Raw genomic sequence first — 15412 nt, 5'->3', positions numbered from 1 at the left:
CCCCGGAGCTCCGCCCTCCCCGTTCCCCGCGGCCATGGCGGCGGTGGCTCCGCCCCCGGATAGCCCCGCCCTAGCCCGGAGCCCCGCCCCCAGAGCCCCGCCCGTCCCGTTCCCGCGGCCATGGCGGCGGCGGTGGCGGCGGGCTGGCAGCCGCCGTGGCGGGCGCTGGCGGCGCTGGGCCGGGAGCTGGCGGCTGAGTGGGCGGCGCAGGACGTGCGGGCCGCGCTGTGCCAGCTGCTGCTGCTCTGGCTGGGACTCAGCCTGCTGGGCGTCCGCCTGGCCTGGCGCGCCTACGGCGGGGCGGTGGCCGCTCTCTGCTACCGCACCGGCCCCGCCGCCCGCCGCTCTCCCGGCACCGGCACCGCCTCCGGGCCCGCGCCCGCCCGGCCCCGCGCGCACTCCCTGTCCCCCGCCGGCCCGGCCGGACGGAACGGCGCCGCCGAGCGGCACTGCCCGCCCCGGTGAGTCCCGACCGCTACCGGGCCCAAAACCGCTCACCCACCGCGGCCCCCGTCCGGCCCCCTCCGCGCTGCGAGCACCGCCGCGCCCGACCAGCGCCGTCCGAGCAACGCCCACCCAGTGCCCCCCAGTGAACGCTCGGTCTCCTGACTGCACCGCTGCACCAGTACAGCCCAGTGAGTGCCCCATGCCCAGTACGGCCCGGAGGGGTCCTCTGGACACCGGCTCAGTGCCCCCAGTCAGCACCCTCCCAAGCTGTACTTCCAGACCAGTGCCCCCACCCAGCTCTGCCCCTAGACCAGTGTCCCCCAGTGAGAGCACCCTCCGGCTGTGCCCCTAGACAGACCAGTGCCCCCCAGTGAGCATCCATTACAGTGAGCCGCACCCCAGACCAGTAAGCCCCAGTAAGTGCCTTCCCAGCCCTGCCTGCCCTACACAGACAGGCAGGTGCCTGCCCCAGTGCTGGGGTACCATTCTAGGGTGCTTCCCCAGCCCCCCTCACACTACCCCTGTCTTGCAGGGATGGCCCAGCAGTGGAGCCCACGAAGACACACCGGGAGTGAGGAGCACCAGGACCATCAGCTGGGCACTGCCCACACCATTAAAGTGCTGTGCCCACCCACTGCCCCTTGCTTTGGCGCCGCCGCTGTCACTGCAGAGGAGGCCAGGAGAATGGGACAGGGCATTTATTGGGGCTGGGGCACTGTGCCCATGGCAGGCACTGGCCTCACTTGGCTATGTAGTACTGGGTGGGCACAAAGGGCATCTTGGTGATGAGGGCCGGGTGCTGCTTCTTCCGCACCTCAACAGTGAGCTGGGTGCCCGCCCGGCTGTGCGCTGCCTCCACGTAGCCCATGGCGATGTTCTTGCCCAGGGAGGGTGAGGGGCAGCCGCTGGTCACTGTGCCTGGGATGTGAGGACATGGGGAGATGAGCAGGGGCTGGCAGCACCACCCTCCCCTGCCATGGCCACAGTTTGGGGCTTGTGCCCACCCCAGCCCCACTGCCCCCACCTACCCACAGGCCTGCCCTCGGGGCCCAGGATGGCCATGTGGGGCCGGATGGGGGGTCCCACTGACGTCAGCCCCACACGCTTGCGCCTTGGCTTCTCTTTCACTTGTGCCATGATGACGGCAGCACCGGGGAAGTCCATGGCTGCGCGCCGGCGCTTCCCTGCGGGGCAGAGATGGGTGAGGGTTGGTGATGCCTGCCTGGTCCCCTTGTACTCCCATTGGGAACACCTTGCCTCTCTGCCCAACCCGAGGAGGAGGTGTATGTGGCCCCGACATACCCAAGGTCCACATCAGCCCAGCCTCGGCAGGGGTGATGGTCTCATCGATGTCATTGCCGTAGAGGCAGAGCCCGGCCTCCAGGCGCAGGCTGTCTCTGGCTGCCAGCCCTGCCAGCCACACGTTGGGGACATCCAGCAGCCGCTCAGCCAGCTCCACCGCCCGCCCTGAAGGCACCGAGATCTGCGGGGGCACATGGGCAGGGTCAGTGGGGCACGGCCTTCCCCTCCCTCGGTACAGTGGTGGGGTTGCTGGCACAGCTCCCAGGGTACCTCCACGCCATCCTCGCCGGTGTAGCCGCAGCGCGTGACCCGGCAGCCCGGCACGCCAAAGACAGTTGTGGAGATGCTATTCATGAAGGAGAGCTTGGCCAGGTCATCCAACAGCCCCGCCTGCAGCACCCGCACCATGGAGGGACCTGGGGAGGTTGGTGGCTGGGAGATGGCAGTGCCCGGGGAAGGGGGGGGAATGTGGGGAGGGCACTGACATCCACTGGGCAAGGACCCAGAGGAGGGCAGGCCCATGTGGGGACCCTGCTACCTTGCAGAGCCAGCAGCGCGTTGTCTGACACCTCCACATGGACGTCACTGCCAGTGGCCTGTAGCTCCTCTGCTCTGCCCTGCCAGGGTGACAGCAGGCTGCTAGCACAGGGACCGGGCCAGGCCAGCGCCAGCCCCAGACGTGGCCACAGCCACCTCACCCTGCGCAGCCAGGGCTGTCACCAAAAGGTGGTTGGACTCATTCCCACTGCGTCCCCACCGCCCGCAGGGCTCAGGCAGCCCCATACCCTGAAGATGGCCGAGTCCTTGTCAGCACAGCCGGCGTTGGACACCACATACAGGTGATCTTCCCACGTGTTGATGACTATGAGGTCGTCTGTGATGCCGCCCTTCTCGTTGGTGAGCAGTGTCAGGGTGCCCTGTGGGATGCGGCCCTTGGGAGCATGGGCGGGCTGTCTGGTCCCTCCCAGGGCATCCCGGGGACCTCTGACCCCACTGGATGCCCAATGCCTGCCCGGTGCCCCGTACCTGTCCGGGCTTCAGCTCGGCGATGTCCCCCACCACCAGGCTCTCCATGAACCTGACGCGGTCCCGGCCGTACACCCGGGTCTGGAAGGGGCCGGGGGGGTGGGGTGTGAGGCAGTGCGGGTACCCCCCCGCCCCAAACCCACCCCCCCGACCCCGCTACCTGCAGCATGTGGGTGACGTCGAAGAGGGAGCAGTGCCGGCGGGTGTGCAGGTGTGACTGGAGGTGGCCCTGCTCGTACTGCAGCGGGAGGCTCCAGCCGGCGAACGGCACCATCCGCCCGCCGCGGGCCCGGTGCAGGGCATCCAGCGGCGTCTGCTTCAGCCCCTCCGCCGCGGTCCCCCCGGCCCCTCTCCGCGGCGCCGAGCCCGAGGGCCGGCGGGGCAGCGCGGCGCGGCAGCCCGCCCGCAGCATCTTCCTCTTCCTCCTCCCTCCCGGCACGGCTCGGACCGGCCCCAGGGAGCTTGGGACATGGAGTCCGCTCGGCCCTGGCCCTGGCCCCCGCCTCCGCCCCGGCCCGCCCCCGGCACCGCCTCCCTGGGGCCGCCGGGCACGGCTACCCCCATCCCCCAGAGACAGGCAAGCACAGGCAGGGCCAAGGTAGCAGCTTTTAGTGGTGACCGAGGTGACCCCCCAGCACGCCCGCACCCCTCGGTACCCCCGCACCCCCTTGCAGAGTGGGGTGGGGTCCGGGCTCTGCCCGCGGGACGTGCCCGGGAGAGCTCACAGGGGGCTCGGGAGCGGTAGCGCTGCTCCTCACTGGCAGACAGCGCAGGGGGAGTCGGGGAATGGGCACAGGGAGAGCTTTGGGACCCCCTCGGGGCCGCGGGGTCGACGGCCAAGGCGGGAACACAGGAGTCCACCTGGGCCTCGGGAGCATGGATGGGCACTTCCCTCCAGCCGGCATCAGCAAGTGGCACCGGCGGGCTCAGGTGTAGGAAAGCAGGTTGACATCGTAGCAGCCATCCACCTGGGAAAGAGAGGGGCTGTCGGTGTCTGCACAGCACGGTCACTGCTGGGACACCCCAACCCCACCCCTCTGGGAGCAGCCCCTCCAGGAGGGCTCCCTGGCCGTGCAGCAAGGCCAAGGTCGCCATAAGTGGGGTGGGGGACTCACGTCGAAACGCCCGATGCGGGCGGCTGCCTGGCGAGCCCGGATCACCTCTGTCAGCACCCACATTTGCTGGACCTCTGTCGACACCTTCTCTGGGTCGGGGAGCTCCTGGAAAGAAGTGATCACAATGCTGTGGAGAGGGAATGGCCTGAATGGGCTGGGTCACCCCAGGTTGGGGCAGTGGTGTGGCTGCACGGCTATGCTCCCCAGGGAGCTGGGCACTATTGTCCATGCTCCTGACCTGCTGGTGGTTTCCCAACACGAGGTGAGCAGGGCTCCCTTCTCTAGGAAAACAAGCAGCTGGGGAAGTGGGTGACCCTGATCCCTGGTGCTGTGGTGCCGACACAGCCCACCTGCTGGCAGGTGGCCAGGACGAGGACAGAAAGCCAATCACTGGCTAATGATTAAAAACCTAATCACACAGTCTAGTTTCCCAACAGCCTCCCTATGAAGTGCTCCCTGGGCTCAGGAGAAGAAACCTGGTCCCAGGTGCTGGTTCACCCGGGGACCTTTAGCCAGGTGGGACTGGTGGGCTCAGCAGCAGCTCTCCCAGTTGGGGCACAGCTCTGTGGCACCAGGCTGGTGGGTGCCTTGTGGTGATGCTGGGAATAGCCAAGCCCAGAGCAACCCCTGCATCTCCCCTGGACTTCCCTTGCTGAGGAGAACATGTTCTAAGCAATTTGGGGTGCTCTCCCCAAACTGTCACACAGCTGGTCAGCGACCAGGGCTCCCGGACCTGCTGGGGCCAGCAGGAGCCTCACTGGTGGTGCCGTATGAACACCATAGCACCAAAGCCAGGTGGCAGAACTGCCCAGGCTGGTCTGGATGCTCTGCCACCCTCCTGCAGGTAGCATCTCCAGCTGATTCAGCAGGTTCCCATGGGTGAGCCAGCTCCCATCTCAGCCCTGCTCTGCCTGGACTTTGCCCATCGAAGGCCACAGGCCAGGCAGATCTGGCTGGCAAGCTGTAAACACGTGCTGTTGCTGTGACCTCCCTCCGCCTGCATTCTGTCCCCAATGGGATACGTGCTCCCCGGGGCACACCCTCTGCAAAGCGCCAGGGACCAGCCAGGCCGCCCTGTCCCCACACGTTCCACCCACTGCTGAGCGATGCTGTGCACCCACTGCTGCCACAGGGACATCCCTGTCCCCATGCATCCTACCTGCTGGCTGAGCCATGCTGCGCACCCACTGGTCCCACAGGGACGTTTCTGTCCTTGTCCCCACACTTCCCACCTGCTGGGTGAGCAATACTGTGCACCCACCACTCCCTTGGGGATGTCCCTGTTCCCATCCCCACCTGTCCCACCTGCTACTGAGCCTTACTGTGCACCCACTGCTCCCTTGGGGACATTCCTGTCCCCAGACTAGAGGGCAGGCACTTAATCATCACCTCAAATCACACATCCCCATGGAGATATTTTTCTTCTGAACCCTGCAAACTACTTCCAGCACAAGTTGGGTTATTTCAGGGCTCCACAGCTATTCCAGGTGGGAGCCTGAAGCTGACAGGGCAGGGATGGGGCTGGCAGCCCCCCGAGGGATGGTCCCAGTCTGCACCCCACACAGGTCCCTCCTTCCCCCCAGTACCTCAGCAGGGATCACTCACCCCGTGCAGGCTGGCTGGCTGCTCCGGAGGGGTCAGCTGGGAGAGCCAGGAGGGGAAATCCTTCTGGGGGCTCTGAAACAGATCCAGAGGGTCACACAAAGGTGTCCCCAGTCCCACCTTCATCCCTCACACCGTACAGTGTGCTGGGGTTTGGAGCCCACCCGTAGTGATATTGCTATGGATGTAGTGTCACTTTTCCATCACCAAAGGGAATTTTGTGTTTGGAGTGGTTGTTTGCAACCTGTAACTTGACACAGCAGCCTCCAGTTCCATCCTGCTGCTCAAACAACCACCTCTGACAGGGCAGGGCTGGGGCTGGCTGGAGCAGTCCCTTCCTCAGCATCCTTGGAGAACAAGGGGACCCAAGTGCCCCAGTGAAGGACGAGGACTCGGACCCACGCTCCTGTGTGTGCTCCCTGGAGCTGTGCAGAGCAATGCCAGGCACAGGGCTGGGGATATTGGCTTGTCCTGGCCCCCTGCCCACACCTGGCAGTGGGGCAGCACCAGCATCCGCTCACCTTCTGTCCAGGGGGGAAAATCTGCAGCTCCTCGATGGTGAAGTGGAGCCAGACTGGGGAGGGCTGTCGCAGGATGAACCGCATGGCTGTCACCTGGTCCACATCACACAGCATCTGTGGGGCAAGGGCCAGGGAGTGTCACCACAGGGGCTGGTGCTAATCTGGGGCAGCTTTTGGGGTATTCTCCAGAAAACCCCCAACCCACCCCAAACAGAAGGAGCCCGAGGGAAGCATCGCCCTGTAGTGGCTGTCTGGGCTGAGTGGGGCACAGGGACCCTTGCTGCTGAGCGGGGCTGGCAGGGGCAGGATGGCATCGCAGGACCTGCCACTCTGCTGTGGGCGTGGTGGTTGGTGGGGCATCAGCACCAGGCCTCCGGGCCCAGGAGCCATCCTGGGGCGTGGGTAAAGAGGGGTGAGCCCCAGAGGGGAGGGTGATGCCATGGGCACAGTCAGTCCGGGCTCACCTGCTGCCGGTGGAGGCAGAAGTAGTCCTGGGAGCCCTCCTCGGTGTGCGGGCAGGGCATCAGGCACAGGTCCCGCAGGCACGTCACCCAGCGCCGGGACCCACCGGGGCCGGGCCGCTGCACCCGCACGCTCAGGAACGCCGTGTAGAAGTTCCTGAAGACGATCTCCTGCACCTGCGGGACCAGCGGCCTCAGCCCCGCAGCGGCACACCCATACCAGGACCGGCACCCTCCCCATACCGGGACCGGCATACCCCCCACACTGACTCTGGCACCGGCAACCCCCCCGCCCCTCAATAGCGGCACCAGCATCGGCATCCCCCCCATACTGGCACCGCCACACCCCATACTTCACCTGCACCGACACCACCCCCACACCGGCACCAGCATCCCTCTATACCGGGACCGGTATGCCCCCCTATTATCGGCACTGGCATATCCCCGTTTTGCCACCCGCTCCAGCATCCCTCCCACTCCTGGGACGGGCACCACCATCACTCCCCCTCATACCGGTATCCGGACCGCGCCCAGCATCCCGCCCACCATCGGTGCCGGTGTTACCCCAGCACGAGCGTTACACCGGCTCCGGGACAGTGTCCGGGCCCCCGGCATCCTCCCTATACCGTCACCGGCATCCCCCCTATACCGCCCCCGGCATCACCCCCCCGCCCCGCCACAGCTGCCGCCCCGACATCCCGCATCCCGCCCCGAGACCGGCACCACACCCGACCTCCAGCTCCACCGCCCTTGTACCACCCCCGGCATCGCCCCTGCCGCCCCCTGGGTCCACCCCGGTACCCACCACCCCGGCACCGCCCCCGGCATCCCCGCTGTCATCCCCCGGTACCACCCCGGTGCCCCCCCCGCCGGTAACCGCCGCGGGCGCGGCCGCACTCACGTCGGCGGCAGCGCCGTGGGGGAAGCGGAGGTCGATGACGGCGACGCCGGGCCGTGCGGGCTCGGCCCCCCCGGCCAGCTGCAGCGGGGCGGCGGGGCGGGGGGCGCAGGGCAGCGGGGAGCGGCCCGGCCCGGCGGGCGGACCCGGCCCCGCCGCTCCCGACATGGCGGCCGCCGCTCCGGGGCGGGGCCGGGCCCGGCCGTCAGGGCGCGCGGGCACCGGCAGGGGGCGCCCCCGTCCCGCCGCTGTCCCGGGGCGGCCCCGCCGCGGCGGGGGCGGTGCCGGGGCCGCGCTCGGGGCCGCGCTCGGGGCCGCGCTCGGGGCCGCGCTCACTCCGGGCATCCCCCCCCGCCCCGGGACCACCCCTCGCATCTCCCCTGTACCGGCACCGGCATCCCCGTGCCGATTTGTTTTTCGCCCCTGCGGCGCCGAGGCCGGAGGAGGGGAGTGAGCACCCCCCGGTCCCCTCCCGAGGCCACTCCGGCAGCGCCGTCCTGGAGGGAAGGAGGGAGGCGGCGGGTCCGGCCCCGGTGTGCGGGGTCACTTGGGGCGCGCACGGCCAAATCCCGGCTGGGGATGCCGGGGCGCGGAGCGGAGGGGAGGGGGAGGTACCGGTACCGTGGCAGGTCCCCGGGGGCCGGCCCGAGGGGGCTGAGCCCGTACAAACTGCTGGCAGCCGCACACCGGTTTGTAAGTCTTTTTTTCTTTAATAAAACAATCGGAGGCTGTATCAAAAATTTAGTAAAAAATTAGATTTGAGAGTGCACTGATTTTTTTTTTTTTTACTATTAACTATTCCTGGCGCATTTTAATTTTTTTTTTTTAATTTTTTTTTTAAACTTTTTTATCTTTTCCAACAGTGTCCGGGTCAGAGTGGCAGCGTGAGGCCAGCGAGGCCGTTCCTGCGCCACTCCCAAGGAGCAGCCAGGACAGAGAACACACCCTACCGTCGCCAAAACCCCTGCAGGGCGGGGGTTTTACTTAAAAAAGAACTTCCCCCAACCCTGGCGTTCGCTGGGAAGCAGAGAAGTTGTGGTAGCACAGGGCTCCGCTCACCCTCCTGTGAGCATCCCCTGCACAACACTGCACCTGGCGCTCAGCCACGGGCACCCCAAGGCAGGCTGACCCAACTGATGACTACTTTATGATCCGTGAGAAAAATAGGATTTCTTTGATTAAAAATAAAATAAAAACGATAAAAGAATCAAATCCCGAACCAAGAAGCTGGTCCCCCAAAGAGGAGGAGGAGGAGGAGGCGGCTTGCTGTCCTCAAGGGCTCTCCCCTAAACCAGCACCGAGCTCGCCTGCAGCACAGCACTGCTCTCCCCCTCCCCAAAAACATCCCAGTTTAGGTAAACAGCAGATTAAATGTAAAAACTTAAACCATTGACTTCAGAAAGTCCCTTGAATTTAATTATTTTTAGGCTACCTTTCATGTTACGTCCTGTAGCTAGACACACGTGAATAGAAAAAACAGTACAGTTAGTGTTAAAGGCAAACAGCGGAGACCCAGAGTGCTACCCCAGTGCTGCCTGCTCCTCCCGACCCGGCCCAACCCGTCCCGACCCCCCTCCCTGCCCGCCGCCCCGGCCCCGGCCGAAGCCCAGCCGCCAGGAAGGCATCTTTGAGCCGAGAATATTTTTTCTATGAATAAAATAAAACCAAAGCTTGTTAGGCAAAAATAAAACAAGTGTCCCCCCGAGTCCTGCGAGCGCTCCGGTGCGGCAGGCGCAGCCAGGGAGAGCCTGCTGGGGAGCGGGCTGGGGTTTCGTGTTCCCGGCTGGCGAGGGGGCTGCCGGCCCACAGACAGCACCGGTGTGGAGCTGGAGGCCCCTTCTCCCCCGAGGGCCTCCCGTTCATTAAGGGGGGACGTAGGGCGGTGGGGACCTGTACGGGGTCATGTTCTTCGGGCGGGAGCCTTTCCCCTCCATGGGAGCGGTGAAGGGCGGGGGAGGCTGGTAGGGCGGCGCGTTGGGGTCCTCATCCCGCAGCGGCGTGTACTCCCCGATGGTGTCCTGGTTGAGCGGCGTGGTCTCTGGCATGCTCTGGTTGGGGTACTCTGGGGGGGGGAGTGGGGCTTTCTCCTCCTGGAGGATGAGGGGCATGCTGGAGGACGGCGGAGGCTTGGAGTCGTCCAGCTCGTCGGCGAAGATGATGGGCACGCCTTTCTTTATGAAGGTGGCCTGGTCTTCGATGGTCAGCTTCCCTTTCCTCTTCTTGCGGTAGCAGATCATGGCGATGATGCCGGCCACGAGGAGGATGGCGGCCACCACCACGGCAGGGATGACAGTGTGCAGGTACACGTCGTCCTCGCTGCTCTTCTCGGGGTCTTTGCCTGCCACCACCGTCGGCGTCGCCTCGGAGATCACCCTGCCGTCCTTGGTCACGGGGACAAACTGGATGTTCCTGCAGCTGCCGGAGCCGACCACTGACACGTTCAGAGGCTTGAACTCGGGCTGCAGGACGTTGGAGAAAGCTGGGCTCGGCCTCCCAGAGTCATCAGCAATTTTTTTGCTCAAAGTCCGGATCTGCTCCCGAGGGCAGGGCTCCAGGGGCAGCGTGTTGTTAGTCCACTCCACGACAATGGAGCCTTTGGCAATGTCCTGCACCGTAATGGTGCTGCTGTTCCTGTCACCGAATGCCAGAGCCAGCTTTTTCACCAGCATGATCTTCTTATGGATGTCGTTCACCACCGCATTGTGGTCCCCTTCCAGCCTGGCCTTGAACTTCACTGGAGACTTGTCCCCGTGCGGGCGTTTGTGGACATGGATTTCGAAAGCATCCACGGCGAAAAGCCCGCCCTTGTCAGTGGCGTACATGAAGTACTCGTGCTTCCCGATGTGGTTGCGGTCTGGCATGCCGTACATGAGCTGGCTGGTGCTGTTGAACTGTACCCATGAATTCTCCTCGATCATCTGCTGCTCCTTCAGCTTCAAGGTCAGCTGCAGTTTGTCAGTGGTGGTGTCTTCCTTGTCGTAGAAGGTATCTGACGGTATCTTAACCTCGAAGTAAGTTCCCTCCCATGCGTCGACCCTGTCGATGTGGTTCGTCAGCTTGGGCGGCTCATTTGGCTCCCAGGGCCGGGGGAGCCCGCTCGCTGTGGTGCGCACGCGGGACGGTGGGGAGGCTGTTGTCAGCTTGGAGATGGGGGATCTGGTTGTGCTGGGAGGTTTTGTTGGACGGGGAGTTTTGGGCCTTCGAGTAGGCCTTCGTGTTATCGCCGTGGAGGAATCCGTTGTGGATGGCGTGCCTGGCTTCAGAGTGGAGACTCTTGGCTTCTTGGTGGTAGTTGAGGGTGGCGTGATCACGGCCGTGGGCTCTACATACCCGGGCATCGTGGGGCGAATCGGCACAGAGGCCGTGCCCGTGCCTTCTGCTACCCTGGTTGGCTGGATCGGTCCCAGCGTGGGCGTCTGAACGATGGGGCCCCTGGTTCTGATGGTGACCGTGGGTTTCCTCGGCAGGGGAATGGGCTCCCGGACAGGGGGTGCCGTCGTCTCCGTGGGAGGCGCGATGGCAGGTGATGTCGGGGTGGGGACAATTCTGGTGGGTGGTTCTTGTGCGGCAGTGGTGGGCGGCCCGATGGCAGTCAAAGGCGTAGGGGTGGCGTTGATCTGCCGCCGCATCCTCTTTGGAAGGTGAGGTTTCTTGTTAGCAATGTGCCAGCCAACAACAGGGTACCCAAGGCGGGCAGACATGGTTCCTTCCTTAGCTGGAGCCTCCACCTTGCTGATGTTGGGGACACTGTTTTGGCTCAGAGAACATCCCAGTTTCCATGAGAGTAAGGCCCCATTTTCCACCACCTTCTTTGCATTTCCCGGTCCAGCCATGAAGGCCGACATGTCAAAGAGTCTGTTATTTACAACAGGAACCAACTTCATGTTATGAAGTTCCACCTCTGAGAAGCTTCTCATTCTGTTTAAGAGTTCAATCCTCTGCTTTGGTGTCATTTTTGTCAAGTCGGCATCCAAAATGACAGTCAGGATGGTGACCGGCTCTTCCGAGCCGCACACGAACGGCGCTGCGTCACCCGTGTCTTGGACGGCCACTCGCACCGACTGAGGCTCGTTGTGGTCTTCTTGGTGCACCTCAACGGAGAAGACGTTTGTGGTCTGTGGCACATAGCTCCCGTTTGGGAAGTGCTGCAGCGTGGTCACCGAGATGTAGTGGACACCCTTGTCTGTGTCCAGGGGCAGCCCTTCCAGGGAGCTGCTCTCCGCGTTCCAGTGCAACCAAGAAGGCAAGGAGTCCTTCCCAGCTTCGGAGATCTACCAAACAAAAAGAAGATGTTTTTAGAAGTACAGCATTAGGATAGGTTCTAGCAGCAATAATACTTAAAGGATTAAAGAAGTGTAACAACTGGCCAGAGTATGGTGGCCCATGCTGCCTTCTCCGTATGGCGGCAAGGACGAGCTCTGCAGGGTGCACTGGTCTCAAAGGGCTTAAGGAGCCATGGGAGGTCATAAAGCCCCACAAGGACCCCTCGCCTTGCTGTGCAACTACCACACAAGTGGCTCATTTTCTCCAAGGGTGGACGGGGAGTTTACGTCATGGGGACAGTTACAAACTGAGGGTGAAGTTATGCCATACAGCCAAGCTGATCCAACAACAGCCCTCTTCCCACTCCTTCCTCTTCCAGCCCTGCCATCTTCCGCCTTTCCTCACTCCATCACATCCTGCAAGCCCATTGCTCCAGCAGCTCAGCAGAACATACATTTTCTCTGCTAACTTTCATCTTCTTCCTGCTGTCCCTAGCAGCCAGGCTGAACTGGAGGGGCTGGAAGCTGGCAAACTATGGCTCAGGGTACCTTTAGTCTCAGACTCAGTTTTAAATGAAGGATTTCACTTTTATATAATAACTTGCTCCTGCAAGGGAAAGCTTTGTGTCAGAGCATGGGCACCTCAGAACCTCAACGCACCACATACTACTTCTTTTAGGTCAATGGCAACACTTGGCTTTTTTTTTTTTTAACTCTCCCCTGCCCCAGGACTCCCTTTCCTGCCCTGGGTTGTAGCTGAAGGTGAGTACAAATCCTCAAACTTCCCAGCTCCCAGCAGCTGACATCGCTCTGTCTGCCCTGCAGCCAGTTGTCGATCACAAGGCACAGAGGAGCCGCTGGGGCTGCGTGGTGGAAGGGGTGATGCTGCCAGCTTGGTGGGCTGTGACATTTCCCGGGGCTGTAGGTACTCCAGAGTGAGTAACCTGAGCTTTGTAACCTCCTAGGATCGGAGGCATTTGGCAAGTGCCCTGGCTGGGCTTTCCAGAACTCCACAAGGCATCTCCCCTTGACACTGAGAGGAAAGAGGATGCTTTGTGGCCCATGGAGGGCCAGTTCAGCAGCCTGGTTTGAGGCTCTGGGCTTGCTGCAGTCCAACACAGAGCCATGCTCCAGCTCTCCTCCTGAAAGGATGCTTTAGTTCTCTGCAGCTCCCTAAGGCTCATACATATTTCATAATTTACCCAAATGCAAAGCTGGGTAAGGAACTTCACAAGGAAACCTGCCTAGCAGGAGTGCTCCTGGGTCCAGCAGTGGTGCAGAGCCAGGGCTGGACTCGCCAGACCGCAGGTCCTGCTGGGGAAAGCCCCTGGGATGGACAAGGAGTGATGCCCAGTGCTGTAGGGCTGGGCAGACCATGAGTCCTGGGTGCCTCTCCCACTCCTTGGCTGCAGGCAGGATTCAGGCAGCTCACCCTGCCCTGGGGCTCACCCACGTGGGTGAGGGTTTCAGCACACTGAAGGGTCTGGATGGGCAGCTCGGCAAGGATAATGTAGGACCTGAATGTCTTTTGGCAAGAGCAGCACAAGAAAGCTTTTGTTCAAGAGCCACAGAGGGTTTCAGCCACCATCACACAGGCAACACCCTCATTCCTCTCCTCTGGGAAGGATCAGCCCTGCTTTCAGCCAGCCTGGACAAGCTGGAGAGCACATCATGAGACACATGCTGGGTACAGTTTATAGAGCAGAGTTTAAAGCTGTTAGCACAGCTTTAGTTAACTCCTCATCGGCAACATCCCAGAGCAGGGAATTCAGATTCCTGCTTAAAACAGCTGGAGGAAGCTGTCTCAGGGGGCCATACACCCCAATATATCCCACCTGGACTGAGACACTGAGACAGGAACGTCCTTCCACTGGGCCTTGCTGTGTGTCCATGTGTCTGGTAGAGAGCAGGGGGGTTTGGCAGGGCTGTGGTTGCATATGCTTCCCCTCTACCTCAAGAACAGGAGCTGCTTTTAGCCCAGCCATCCCAAAGGAAAGGCAGCCCTTCACCTGAGCCGGGCACAGGGAGCCTCCCTCCTGCAGGAACAAAGGACCGAATTGTCCTTCCTTGGCAACTCTTCTGCCACGAGAGAACAAAGGCAAGGTCTGCTCCTGCCCAGCCACAAGAAGGACTGACCTGCCCTTATGTTCCTTTAAAAAAGTGTCATTTCATCACACCCTCTAAAAACTGAGATGCCAGGACAGTGCCCAGTGCAATTCAGCATTTACAGCAGCAGGAGCTGGATGGTGCCACTCTTTGTCCTCTTGTTCCAAAATTAGCCACTAACCTGCCCACTGTGGAGGAGGGAAAGCTGGGCTGGGCGCACATCAGGAACAGAAACATGGGGAGCCAGGACAAAGCCACAGCGTTATTGAGGCTTACACAATCAAGAAGAATAAAAACTTTAATAGCGAGTGGTTAAATTCACTCTGAATGTGTAATTTTAGGCTACATTTGGAACAAATCTCCCCCTTCTGTGCACTCTGCAAAAGCCCTTAATTACAGGATCACACACTCCGTACAGCTTTCCTGGGAGCCAGGGTTTTCTGGTGCTCCCCCTTCCATGGGCATGGGGCATGACTTGAGGAGGCGACTCTACAAGCAGCATTACTTTACCTAATCTACAGACACAAGATGATTCTCCCTTCAGTCATGTTTGTTCTTACAGTGACAACCAAACCCACTTCAGAAAGGTGGCCGACCCCACATGCAGAAAAGACAGCGAGGAAGGCATAGGCCAGTCTGAGTATTCCTGCTTGGAAAACCATTTTTAACCTACAGTTTACATTTAGGGCCATGCTAGAAAATGAAGCTGCAGCCAGACAGATTCACACCAAAAACTAGGCTCTCCTGAAAAACAAAAACAGGCCAGGCAATCACCGACTGGGACGACTTGTTCTAGCAGGGATGCGACAGTTGCAAAACATTTATAAACCCACTTAAACTTGATTTAAAAAGAGCTGAGCTAGTTCAGCTGTATTCAGTCTGCAAGGAGATGTGGACTGTTTCTAAGGGCTCTGCAAGAGGTGATTAAGAAAATCAGATTTAAGTGGATTATGCCTATGAAGTCCATGAAGATACCTGTGCCTCCCCTGGGAAATCTTTGGGAAGGCAACAAGTCACAAGTATTCTGCTTTAAACACAACTACTGCCCTGGCAGCAGAATTCATCCATGTTCATGAGGCAAAGGAAGAGCCCAGAAAGATTAGAGTAGATAATCAAAGCTGTTATCAGGCTGGATAAAAATACTTGTTCCTAAACAAACACGGACCAGCAGAACCCTTGGCGTGGGTCTGTCCTGGTCATAATCACTGCTGTATTTGTGTTGGTGCAAAACTGGGAGCAGGGAGTCCTGGACTCTGTTCTAGCAATGTTTCCTTCAAATATTGCTTCAAAGGGTATTTGTTAAAGGTACACAGAGTTAATGATTTCGGATCTCTACTTTTCATGTTAAAAGTTTCCCAGTTTTCTACGTATGCAATAAGTATCAGCCTTAAGCCCTGCCATTTCCCCCAAGGGGTCTGGTTTCAAAATAACTCTTCCGTTGCTCAATTTAAAAAAAAAAATAAAAAATAAAAAAAGCTGTCTTTGTTTTCCGATTATTTGAGAAAATTATAAATGAATGCTTATCAGCTAAAGATTACACAAGCCTGGCAGTGCATTGAAGACCATTAAAAAATAAGCCATGATTTTGATTTTTAAATACATACAGTGGTCTGGCGGGTTTTGAAGACCTTGTTCACAAAATCCTTTCAGATAGATATGGCCTGTTATTTTT

At 60.7% G+C, this 15412-nt stretch overlaps 4 protein-coding genes across 4 annotated transcripts in view; 1 reads left to right on the top strand and 3 right to left on the bottom strand.

Annotated features, from left to right (window-relative positions):
- Window positions 1-105: 105 nt before the first annotated feature.
- Window positions 106-1081, top strand: TCTA (T cell leukemia translocation altered). Its single transcript, XM_032698710.1, has 2 exons — window positions 106-461; window positions 980-1081. The coding sequence occupies exons 1-2, from the start codon at window positions 121-123 to the stop codon at window positions 1020-1022; spliced, it is 384 nt and encodes a 127-aa protein (XP_032554601.1). The 5' UTR covers window positions 106-120; the 3' UTR covers window positions 1023-1081.
- Window positions 1082-1130: 49 nt separating this feature from the next.
- Window positions 1131-3202, bottom strand: AMT (aminomethyltransferase). Its single transcript, XM_032698709.1, has 8 exons — window positions 2936-3202; window positions 2776-2856; window positions 2535-2666; window positions 2288-2366; window positions 2020-2165; window positions 1750-1930; window positions 1476-1631; window positions 1131-1365 (listed from the first exon to the last, which is right to left on the bottom strand). Exons 1-8 carry the CDS (start codon window positions 3185-3187, stop codon window positions 1187-1189), a joined length of 1206 nt encoding a protein of 401 aa, XP_032554600.1. The 5' UTR covers window positions 3188-3202; the 3' UTR covers window positions 1131-1186.
- A 166-nt stretch (window positions 3203-3368) lies between these two features.
- NICN1 (nicolin 1) lies at window positions 3369-7540 on the bottom strand. The gene is made up of 6 exons (XM_032699306.1): window positions 7376-7540; window positions 6478-6651; window positions 6014-6127; window positions 5496-5567; window positions 3891-3995; window positions 3369-3743 (listed from the first exon to the last, which is right to left on the bottom strand). The coding sequence occupies exons 1-6, from the start codon at window positions 7538-7540 to the stop codon at window positions 3702-3704; spliced, it is 672 nt and encodes a 223-aa protein (XP_032555197.1). The 3' UTR covers window positions 3369-3701.
- A 647-nt stretch (window positions 7541-8187) lies between these two features.
- Window positions 8188-15412, bottom strand: part of DAG1 (dystroglycan 1) — a 49431-nt gene continuing 42206 nt past the window's right edge. Inside the window, exon 3 of the mRNA XM_032698704.1 lies at window positions 8188-11643. Coding sequence (XP_032554595.1) covers window positions 9235-11643 — 2409 coding nt within the window. The 3' untranslated portion in view covers window positions 8188-9234. The remainder of the gene's footprint in view (window positions 11644-15412) is intronic.

Source organism: Chiroxiphia lanceolata, chromosome 11, assembly GCF_009829145.1.
Source record: "Chiroxiphia lanceolata isolate bChiLan1 chromosome 11, bChiLan1.pri, whole genome shotgun sequence".
Taxonomy (NCBI): domain Eukaryota; kingdom Metazoa; phylum Chordata; class Aves; order Passeriformes; family Pipridae; genus Chiroxiphia; species Chiroxiphia lanceolata.
This window is presented reverse-complemented; position numbering and strand designations above follow the sequence as displayed.